General features: G+C 39.1%; 2 protein-coding genes across 2 annotated transcripts in view; one reads left to right on the top strand and one right to left on the bottom strand.

The window, feature by feature from the left end:
* LOC135779587 (placenta-specific gene 8 protein-like) overlaps positions 1-12,366 on the top strand; it is a 240,060-nt gene that overhangs the window by 169,349 nt on the left and 58,345 nt on the right. The window lies entirely within an intron of this gene.
* The window catches only part of adamts6 (ADAM metallopeptidase with thrombospondin type 1 motif, 6), a 77,749-nt gene that overhangs the window by 28,928 nt on the left and 36,455 nt on the right, over positions 1-12,366 (bottom strand). Inside the window, exons 13-16 of the mRNA XM_065290351.2 lie at positions 11,101-11,246; positions 4,678-4,741; positions 1,732-1,834; positions 664-797 (exon numbers count right to left, since the gene is read on the bottom strand). Coding sequence (XP_065146423.1) covers positions 664-797; positions 1,732-1,834; positions 4,678-4,741; positions 11,101-11,246 — 447 coding nt within the window. The remainder of the gene's footprint in view (positions 1-663; positions 798-1,731; positions 1,835-4,677; positions 4,742-11,100; positions 11,247-12,366) is intronic.

The following is a 12,366-nucleotide window of genomic DNA, read 5'->3' as shown; positions in this document are numbered from 1 at the left end:
ATACAGAATTTCTCCAGAAATTTCAGGTTCAGTTCAGGAAACTGGGATGGCTATGGCAAAACCTTGATTTTGTGCTCAGTGATCCTAATATCAACAAAGTATGTAGTGATATTACGCACTGCCCGAAAATAGTCCCCTGCTATTGAAAGTAACCAAGGGGACTATTTTCAGGCAGTGTGTAATATCACTACACCTGCTGCAGCCATGTTACGGCAGCAAAGTCCTTGATTATTACGCCTGATTGAGAGTATAGTTCCTAGCCATATCTGCCTAGAAAATCACAACTTTTAATTTTTCGTTGGTCTTAATACACGATGTAACTACAAAAGAGTCAAGTTTTAAATAGGAAAAATATCGAAAACTCTTTGGTTATTTTTTAGCACGATGCTAATGGTCTAATCAGATTCAATGGATTATGCTAAGCTATGCTAAAAGTGCTAGAACCAGACCCGGAGATCAGCTGAATGGATTCCAAAATGTTAAGAATCAAATGTTTAATTCTAGGGGAGCTGAAAAATGAGCATATTTTCAAAAAAAGTGGAATATCCCTTTAAAAGAAAAAACGTTGTAGATTCATTTTCTTATTTTCTCATATTTACCAAAGGTTACCAAGGTAAAAGACACCAATTTCATGTATGACTCAAAAAATTTTTACAATCTCACCTTGCACTCTCCATTGATGCATATGTCCAGAGAATCCGCCTGGCATTGAGTGCCGTCGATAACAGCGGGGGAACGTTCGGTGTAGAAGTTGTAACCCTCGGCCAGACAGTTCAGTGCGCATGGCTTCACTCCACCTAAAAAACATCATCAAAGAACTGATGTCACTATCTCTCTCAAAATGAAGAAAATAGTGGGACCTTTGATTCGGTTATGGATGTACCCTCAAGTTCTCATTAATAGTCCCCGAACTGTGTCATCAATAAAAATCTATATAGAAATAAATCGATCTTTTGCCCCACAGAGGCATCGATAAGTGATTTGCAGACTTGCTTTTCTCCCAGCCTCGTGAGCCAGGGCTTTCAGACGGGGTCTACGGTTTTCTTTTATGTCTTTGTTGATATTAACAATCCAGTCTAAGCACTCAAGCACAAGAGAGGCATTACTCATTGTGGAAACTGAACGTTCTGCCTGACATCATTATTACTCCGACACGGGGGGAGATTAACAGGGCTGCCAACAAAAATCACAGAGACATCGGCATAAGGTTATCGCAGTATTTACAAGTGAAGTCCACCTCCAAAATGAGTTTTCAGAGCCAAGTAATTGGTAATTATTATGGTTATTACAGAGTAGCGAGATAAGGAGATGATGGAGTCCGCTGTGAACGTCCTTGGCTTTCAATCGTATGCTGTTTTTCTTTGTTTATTGGGTTCTGGCCATTTTCTTGTAAACAAGAAAAACATCCTTCCGAGTTTTTGGCTGCAGCTTTCACTAGCGGTCTAAAAATGTGTCCGATGAAAATTCAAAGAGAGCGCTAGTGCTTCATAGTATACAGTCCTACATTTACAGACTATGTTATTGATAAACCCAACCTCTCCGCGTGACCTATGTGCTGAACATACAGAGCCAAATGCACACAGACCTCGCTAAACAGTGCTGTGGCATCTGAAGAATTTTCACACCGTCAAAGATACTTTCTCACTGTTGGTGTTAGCAGGGTACACAAAGCTCAAAGCTTTGGAAAAGTGCGGCCCACTCTGAAGCTGTGTTTTGGAACTGGGAACATACCTCCAGTGTATGGCTTCCAGTTGTAGTACTTCCCACGGAAAGGCATGTTGTCAAAATCGGCACACTGCTTCTCCCTAAAGTCACGTGATCCTGCTGGACAAGGCTGTGGGGAAAACAAATTAATTAGCAATTAATGAAACGATGCACAACAGGACTAACGCTAAATGCTAATATTAAGTACAAAACACATGGAAGCAGCTCCTCTTGCAGGATATCCATGACCATTCCTCTACCTAAGGAACATTCACATTATAAGCGACTTTGTCGCTGTGGACACGCCCATCCAGCCGCCAATGGTCACTGTCGCTCGCGTCGCCGGATGCCGCTGAGCTTCCATTGAAATCAACAAGATCGCGTCGCTCTGTTACTGCTAGCCGCTTATATTGTGAATGTAGCTTTACTGTTGCAAACCAATAGCATGATGCCGCAGCATCTCACTGTAGGTATGAGTAGTGTTAGATTTGCGCCGGACATATCATATTCAGTTTTGCCTAAAAGCTTATTTGACCACAGGATCTTTTTCTGCATTACTGTAGGGTGTATATAACTTTCTGGCATTCAGACTCCAGACATGCTCTTACACGGTTTACTTTAAAGTAATGGCTATTTTTATACCACAATTACACACAGACCAGTGTTGTGCAATGTTCCTGACCGGTGCACCTTTACTTTAGTTGAGCATCAAAAAAACATCGTCAAAGCAACAGGATTTATAGCTTTTGTGGCTTTTTAAACGTTTGAATAACTTAATACGCATATTTTAAAGTTTTTTCCATGTTTAAGTGTTATAATTGTGGCCACGGTGCTTCTATCTATCTATCTATCTATCTATCTATCTATCTATCTATCTATCTATCGAAAAGTTGAAAATGAACAACCCAGTAACTTTATTAAAATAATACCACCCGTTAATCTGCATCCAACCATCGCACTGCCATTTTGTGCAGAGAGACTTAATGGCAGTGCCATGGTTGGATAGTGCAGATTAAGGTGCGGTTTTATCCCCTTCTGACATCACAAGGGGAGCCAAATTTCAATGACCTATTTTTTCACACGCTTACAGAGAATGGTTTACCAAAACTAAGTTACTCCGTTTTTATTTTTCACAATTTCTAGGTTGATAGTAGCACTGGGGGCCCAATTATAGCACGTAATCATGGAAAAAGTCTGATTTTCATGATATGTCCCCTTTAAAGCCGCTAGGGAATGTTCGGTCTTTGCGGAAAGTTTACATTTCTTACAAATAAGCTACATAATAACATACATCAACTAAATACTTTGTGTACATACACCGATCAGCCATAACATTATGACCACCTGCCTAATATTGTGTAGGTCCTCCTTTTGCCACCAAAACATAGCAAAGGCATAAAGTGTCCTTTCTATCAGAACCGGCACTTTTTCAGCAATTTCAGCCGCAGTAGCTCATCTGTTGGATTGGACCACATGGGCCAACATTCCCCCCATGACCCTTTTGCCGGTTGACTGCTTTTCCTTCCTTGGACGACTTTTGATAGGTACTGACCACTGCAGACTGGTAACACCCCACAAGGGCTGAGGTTTTGGAAATGCTCTGACCCAGCAGTCTAGACATTTTTCCTGCTTTTAGCACATCAACTTTGAGGAGAAGTGTACTTGATTCCATGCCTCGATGGGTCAGGGCTGTTTTGGTGGCAAAAGGTGGACCTACATAATATTAGGCAGGTGATCATAATGTTATGGCTGATCTGTGTATATTTACTCAGGGTGAGTAGCTGTGTAATAAGTGGGATAATGTACAGCACAGTCGGTTGTTATCACAAACAGATCCCTTTAGGGTGATTATATTATATTACATGAAAATGTGACATTATTGTAAATATTTTTTCTTGGCCTGGTTAGTTCACCTGATATGTTGTGGGGTTGACCTGAGGTTGAATATCACAGAAAACTACATTTTAACATTTAAATATTTTCTGCCTGAATTGAAGAAGGACTTTCCTTAAGACTCCCAAACTCAAACTGAGCACTTCATTAATCCCAAACTTTTTTATTGCCTCATGTAATAACACGATCTCTACACTCTGAAGCTTTTGTATGTGTTGTGCAATGCCTAAAATCCAATTAAAGTTTAATATTTAACTCTGCTTTGGCCTTTTTCCATTGCAGCATTATTATTAGTGCCGCTCACCATGTAGGATCACGGAAAGCCGCTAGTGTAGTCAGCAGTGGATGGGGGCTGCGGATTAGCTCATTGTTTTGAAAAGTCAAACAAATGATAGCAGACCTTTGCTTGGTACTGAACAATGACCGAGGCTATAACCAGGGCCACAGGGGGGCCAAATCCTCAATGACTTAATAAATTCAAAGCCACAGCCATAATAAATACAGACGCTGGAATGCCCCACATAAACGGCCCAGGGAGGGTTATTCACTCTTTACCCTGAGATGTCCCCTTTCAAAAGCTTTATTTGTATTCCAGAAGGTTAAAAAGCTAATTACATTAAATCCTTGATCGGGATGTTGATGCTGTTGTTTAAAGAACTCCGAATCCGATTGGATGCCATGGAAAGTCCATATCTTCAACAAGTTTGTGTTGGACAACACACCTTATGGGAAATGAAATTTGCTTTGGGATGCTGTTTGTTTTCCTAAAGTACACATTTCTTGCTTGTGCTGGAATTAACACTGTTTACCTACTGCAATACATAATAGTTTTTTTTTATTTCGTCAGTGTTTCATCAGTCTTCATAATCTCCATAATTTTTTTACTTTTGTTCAACATCATTTAACCAACAATTTTGTGTTCCACTGTAAGAGTAATACATTGTTTTGGGTGTACTGTCCCTTTAAGTAGTCTGAAATGATTTCCCTCTTTAATAAATAAAGCAATGACTTCTTATTTCTCCTATTTTCTTTTTGAACAGCACAAAAGTCAAAACACAGACAGAAAGAAGAGTTACTCACATCGGTGTTACACGATCTGTAGCGTTTCCTCTCTCCGAGGCAGTACTTTCCTCCACTCGTCGGCCTGAAAGAGTTTGAACGACTCATGAGCTTCCATCCTCATCATCATGTATGAGTGATTTACTTTATGCTGAGAGATCAGGAATCCCAAAACATTCCAACCACACACAATTCCAATCAACACCGGACTGCATCTGTCCTGCATTTGCTTTAGCAGTGGAGGGCCAATGGTCTAGTTACCTCAATATCAACACGACCCTCACACACAGCATTCACACGCAATCTCACACTTGTTATTGCAAGCTTATTGGCCAAAAGATCAGACTGAGTCATTCCATTATATGAATAAAGTTGCCTTTCAGGTCTGGTTTGATATAAGTGTGATATTGTTTTATAATGAAATACTTTGTTTAAAGCTGCAATCCATAACTTTTGCCTCTCTATCGCCATCTCTGTCTGAAACCAATCTGATCTCACAGAGGTCCGTGGGATAGACACAGATTTTGTTGCAAATTTTTTGCTAATAAACCCTAAACCGAAGCGAAAATGGTAAGAAAGTAGGATAAAACAGTTGAGTAACCAATCCCTGAAAATGCCACGGAAAAAGACAGTCCGTAGCAGGGCCACGGAAAAATGCGGAGATCCATGAGAATGCCACGAAAAAATTAGCAAAAAATTCTTTGACTATCCCACGAAAGTTTGTGAGATCAGGCTGTTTGAAACGTAACATTGCAGTTTAATTTATGTATGTATTGAAGTCAACTGACATCAAACTAATATTTCCCATGAAATTGTATATAATAACATCAGCTCGGCCAGTGGCGGAGTTTGTAAATAGCTATAATATGCTATTTTGCAAGTTTGTTATGTTATTAACTCATTGGTTGCGTTTTTTACAATTTTCACAAATTGTTTAATGCCTTTTGAGAAAGTTTCCTCTTTAGATATATAAACATACAATATATCAAATGAAAGAACAGAGCCTCTGCTTTAAAAAAAAACCTTTTCATTACCATTGAAGCGTTTTCTCTTAATTGACGAGTTAACTCGTCAATGGTGGGGAACGAGTTAATACCTGGGGTAGAATTAAATAAATTATCCTCTTTATCCTGGAGTATGTCTGAATGTAGAAGTGAATCACATTCATTTTCAGTGGAAAATGTCCCGGGACTTCGAATGTTCTTTGTTTATATTAATTTTGGCAGTCTGTGTGATTTACATTAAATTTGGCATGTATCACTGAAAGGCAGACATAACAAAATCATTTTGATATGTCAAGATATTCATCTATACAAGCAGTGCATTCATGAGTTACCCATTGTGCAATGTCTCAACTTCACAACACTTGGTAAAATGGAAACCAGGTCAATAACTATGCCCAAATTAATAGATTTTCCATTATGGGGAGCTAAAACCTAAAGAGCTTTCAGACCCCCCATAGAAAGCAACGCAACTCACGACATTGTTAAAAATAGTCCATGTGCCTACACTGGTTCAATCTTAATTTTACGAAGTGACAGGAATACTTTTTGTGCTCAAAAAGTCATTCTCCGACCGTATTCACAAAAGCAGCAAATACATGTGTTAATTAAATATCGGCGTTGTGTGTCAGCCATAGAGTTATATATGAAAAGTTTGGTTCCAAACAAATGAGATAAAGAAAAAATAGTTACATCCAAAATTAGTATTGTATCAGGTCAGTATTAAAAAGTCAATTCTTCATTTTACGCAAAATTTGATATCCCCCATGTTATTCTGTCATCTTTTCTCCATTTTTTCCAAAACTGCATTCCTCCTTCTCTGCAGAATGCAATAAATCTGCTTAACCAACACATCGCAGCATTCCATGCATTGTTAACAATAACTGCGGTGCTTTGAATACACACATTATCCTAGTTTTCCTCATCTACTTTATACTTTGTGATCAACAAACAAAATAGTAATTTTGACGGCATTGATAAACCTGTGGTGGTTTTCTGTGGCGGGAAAGAAACGTAAGCCATCAAAATCAAATAAATTACGCTAGAGGCACTCAGGCGAAGGAAAAATGGCGGCTGTTGCTTGTTCTCACACGACTGCATCAAGCACCTGTCATGCTAACAGATTGACCCCAGGAGATCTTATGAAAAACTTTCCATTATTTTACTCGAAGCCAACGAAAATCAAGCAGGATCAAAACATTTTACATTACTGATCGCTGTCAAAAATGTTCAGCAAAGACGTCCCAAAAATGACAGCAGCAATGAAATGGTTCTTGATATGACAAAGTATGTGTTTTGATTAATGCCATTTAATGTTTATTTTTTAATCCGTGTATACCACTGATCAACTTAATAAATACTACATGCCAAAGATGAATGCACATTTAAATATTGATTTAATAGATTTATAGCATTTTGAAAAAAAAATTATTGCATTTTGCGGAAAAAATAATCAGTTTGTAATAAATCTTTGAAAATCAAATTATGGATTTATATTTTTACAATTATTAATAATTAATAATTATTAAAGATGCTGTATATTTAGTGCAATTTTATTAGGCGCCACTAGAGGCAGAGAAAATACACTTCCATTAATTTATATTAAAATCTCAATAATTTAAGAAAAACCGGTTTAAGCCAACAGACCAACTACAACCAATACTAGATCTTACAACTACATCTCCCTGACAAAATCATGAATGTATCGCACAAAATCCAATGCCTAATTCCACCTTACATGGACTTCCATTGTTTGAGTGCAAGATGCCCTCAGGCCAGTGATTTTCAATTGTATAAACAATAATCCACATAATTAATAACCGGACCCCTTAATAAGCCCCTGGAGTATCCACACATTCTGTCAAAGTTGACTTCAGCTCCATAAATGGAGATTCAGAAAACGCCTGCTTCACAAGCAAATATGAAAAGCAGTTTTCAGTTGTGTATGTTTGACAGTCAACTCAATACACTTGCATTATCTCCAGTCTCTGTTCAGGTTGTTATGACCAGCAGGGCATCTTGCACTTTTTCTTCTTCCCTTATAAATACATGATGTATGTCTCCAGGTTGTTTTCGTCTCTCTGGCGTTTCTCCGCAAGGTTGTTTTGACCTGGGAGGACAGCATAACAGGGTTTTCTTTCTGTGGCTGGACGTGCACTGTTTTCAGGGACTCATCATAATGAATGCTTTCCAGAGTAGCTTGACTTCAAGTGCTTGGGTTTCCTCTTTTTTGGGTCACCAGGTTTTAAGGGCAGATCATCTTTCACAGGTGTTACATATTACACCAGCCACACTCCAGCCACTGTCTGCTGGGACTGCGTGACGACAGACATTTCCACAACCACCAGAAATGAAACCTAAACTCTGTCCACATACAACCTATTTTGAGCTCCTGCGGCTAAGAAATGATTTTGAGAAACTGGTGCTAAACTTGAAGATTTGAGTCCATTTTGAAACCAACAAATATTTATTATACTGGGTTGACAAAGCCAATATACTGTTATTGTACAAACTTGAGTTACAGTTTTTGTTTCGAAATCCCTCATCTAAAAACAAAATCTCAGACTCTAAATCTTCCTTGAGAAGAGGTTTTTATGAGCAAAGATTTTGATGAACAGTATCTCATTTCTATTTTTAAAAAGTTTTGAGCATAACTTGTATAAAAGTAGGTTAGACTTCTTGTGACTTATCGCACCTTTTAAAGCAACATTATGTAGTTTTTCGACCATAAAATAATTTTTTACAAATTATTAACAACTCTTAACTGGACAAATTCTACTGAAGCTGCAACCTCATAGCGACTACAACAACACTAATGGCCATTTTACACGGTACGCGGCAGACGCGAGTGTCTAGTTCATTGTCAATAAAAGACGTGCTGAAAGCAACAAAACGTGGGCGGTTACAGAGGTAAAGCGGAGTCGGTCTTGTACAACCAAGATCCTTCCCCTACCGCGGACACGGCTCTTCATGGCAGGCACCGTTGAAGATAAACATATTGGCACTAAATGCTGCACGAAACACTTCCACTACAAGAGAAAAGCTGTCGCTGCGCTGCAATGTCATCGCTTGCCACGTACCGTGTGAAACGGCCATAACGCTGCATCCGAAACCACCTACTTCCATACTATATAGTAGGCGAAAAGCACTACTTCGCCTACTATATAGTATGAAAGTATGCGGTTTGGGATGCAGCGTAAGGGTAGGAACACACTGCCCTGCCCATCACCTAACATATGCCGCTTTTCCATTGCATAGTACCCCACTGTTTGGATTAGTTTGGGTCGGATCAGCTTACTTTTGGGAGCTTTCCCACTGGGTGCAGTAGTATCCGATACTTTTTTTGTAACACCTCGGTTGGGGTTCCAAGCGACCCGAGCTGATACCGAACGTGAGGCGAAAACACTGTAGATCACTGATTGGTCAGAGAGAATCGTCACTACCAGCCTCATCGCTATAATGTAAACGATTAGCTTTACCTTAGTGCTAGCTTGCGCTGTCTCGAGCAAACATGTTGTCATCTGTGCTCTGCTATAAGTTCCCAAACTCCCTTTTAGGGATGAAAAACATCCACAGGTTTTATCCAGACTTGCAGTTTGTGGCGTAACATTTGCGATTAGCACGTCACCATTATATATGCTTACATGCCACTTCAATGAGGCTCAGCGGAGCGCCGTCGACTGACGCCACGGGTGTTTGAACAGAAACTGTCATGTGAGACAGAGGTAACGTTAGTGATAAATGAGATGTGTAAGCATCTATTTGTGGTGGCCAATTTTAATTTTGTGGTGGAGTGAGAAAAAAATGAATGTATGGGAATGTGCAACGAAGCTATCACTTGTATGATGTCACAGCAGTAGGCAGCGCAAATATAACGAGACTCCTATAATCCCTCCCACTCCAAGTGTTACTAAACTCAATGGAAAAGCTAACCACGCCAAAGTGAGGTGAGCTGTCCCAACCCAAACTAAACTAAACCGTGGGGTACTATGCAATGGAAAGCGCCAATAGTGGCTCCTAAGTAACACAGGCTACTTTACCTGGTCGGTGTTCACCGGTTCCATCAGCTTTGTCAACAAATTCATGTGTATTGCCTTGCACATGGGGAGGCTTATACAACAACCGAATTGGTTGCAGACAATTGCGCTTATTAACCACATGTGGAAACTGTGTGCCAGAATTACATCGTGTTGCTTTAAATTATTATATGAACAATGACTGAACATAAAAAATTGACTGCGACCAAAAATGATTGAGAATTCCCATCTTAAAATTGTCAAGCTATTCAACACAATAATTTAGTCTGTTTTTATATGGCAAACCACCTAGTGAATGCCTCAACTATCACCTGGAACACCCTAGCAACTGCTTATCAACTACCTAGCAATCATCCAAATTATTCTAGAAACATCTTAACATTCTAGCAACATCCATGAAACATACATAAAATACTACATACAAATTAAGGCCTAAAAATACACAGTGCTTAAAGGAAAACACCAATATTTTATTATGTTCTTACCTCAGCTTAAACAAATTAATACATAGCTATCATTATTCAATGTGTGCACTTAATCTTGGGACAGTGCATCGTGAATGTGTTAGCATTTAGTCTAGCCCCATTCATTCCTTAGGATCCAAACAGGGATGAATTTAGAAGCCACCAAACATTTCCATATTTTCCCTATTTAAAGACTGTTACATGAGTAGTTACCCAAGTAAGTATGGGGGCACAAAACAAAACGTGGCAATTTTCTTAAAAAATTCTAAAATTAGAATTATATTTTATGGTGGAAGAGCACTTAGTTTGCAGCACTTCGACCTTGGTGCGCAGTTAAATCATCACTCCTGACTACTCCCCCTCTCGCTCAAACTTCCAGGAATATTACTGGGAAAACATGGAAGTGTTTGGTGGCTTCTAAATTCATCCCTGTTTGGATCCTAAGGAATGAATGGGGCTAGGCAAAATGCTAACACATTCACAACACGCTGTATGAAGATTAAGTGCACGCATTGAATAAAGATAGGTATGTATTAATTTGTCTAAGTTAAGGTAAGAGCATAGTAAAATATTGAAAAACAGTGGTGTTTTCCTTTAACAAATGTATTAGACCACCTGTCTGTTTGTCTCAATGACGATCAAGCATCATGAAATGCTTTAATATGAACTCTTTCCTTTTCAGTACACTATATTACATAAATATTTATATATTCAATACTTCACAGTTTTTTTAGCATTTTCTTTAAAGCAGCTTTGAAGCAATAAAGCATTGCAAAAAAGCATTATAATTGACTAAAAAAGCTATTAATATGACATTTATTACAAACAGTATATCACATGTTAAAAAATAAGGTAAACAGTAATGAGACTATAGTGAGCAGTGTTGTGTTGAACTAAACAGAGACCTGATCAGCTTTGTTCTGGCTTACTTTGCCTACTTACGCTGGGCTGTCACAATGTCGCATGGAAGAAGAGACGCCACCGCCGCAGGTACGACTGCATTCGCCCCAGGTGCTCCAGGGTCCCCAGCTTCCGTCCACGCTCTGTGGCCACGTCCCAAACGCCACACACTCGCCCTGATAGCACCACTAATACACACACATGGAAAAATCAACTTAAGGGGACAGTTCACCTAAAAATGATTTATCCTCATGTCATTTCAAATCATCACACAAACAAGTGAGGCTGTATCATAAGTTATTGTGTAAATAAAACATGTTTAGTGGACCATCTGACCTCAGTTATCTACTCCTGTACAAGACCATTACTTTACCTATAACTAGTACTATCACATCCAAACTCCCTACCTGGCCGATTTAACAGATGTCTCCTGGAGGAATCTCGTTTTGTGTAAACAGCGGCTTCCACTACTGTCCCTAATCTAAATCTACTCCAACAGAAAACAAAAGATCTGTAATGATTCTGAATCTTCTTCCTCATAATCCTACCCAGAGGACAAGACTTTGATACGATGGAAACTGTAGGTTACATTCTGTCTCTTACTATCTGCAGGGTTCTGGATGGTTCTCGAAGCTCTCTGTCTCCACTTCTTTCTGCTGTCCACAGACACAAAGATCTTGGCAAGGAGCGACACCGTGTCCTCAGTTAGCAGTGCTTAAAATCAGGGTAGTGTGCTAAGACACTATTTACACCAGAAAGAAGCTGGCAGGTTCAAGATAAGCTCTTAAAAAACGTGTTATCTGATTTAGTTAATCTTTCATCAGCTGTTTGTGAAACTTAGAAGAAGTTTATTCACTCCAAGATGCTTTTGCTCTGTCCTGTGCCTGTGTTGATCGATCAAAGATGTTTTTCGTACATGGTTTTGTATGACGGATGGAAAGAGACAGTATGATTAAATTTGATTTTATAACAGTTTGAGTTTTTTAGCTGAACAAGTTGTAAGTGTTAAGAACAACATGACATCCATAACAGCCTTTGTCTCAACTCATTGATAAACAAACTATATCCATTGTTCCCATAATGCTGGCTTTCTTCTCCTTACACCAAAAAACCACACTTTTTCTTTGTGCCCTTGTTGAGTTTTGATATAAAACAAAGCTGTCGCGTGAAGTAACTTCTAGCATCGGTTCTCGCTCTCCCGCTGATTGACGCATGTGGGTGCTTTTCCAGGGGAAGTGCTCATAAAATAAATGATACGTAACTTTCCGAAACTTGTACGAAGTGCATTCGGCATAGATATACTCTGTC

This window comes from Paramisgurnus dabryanus, chromosome 10, assembly GCF_030506205.2.
Source record: "Paramisgurnus dabryanus chromosome 10, PD_genome_1.1, whole genome shotgun sequence".
Classification (NCBI taxonomy): Eukaryota; Metazoa; Chordata; class Actinopteri; order Cypriniformes; family Cobitidae; genus Paramisgurnus; species Paramisgurnus dabryanus.
Note: the sequence above shows the minus strand (reverse complement) of the source record. Positions and strands in the feature narration are given on the sequence as shown.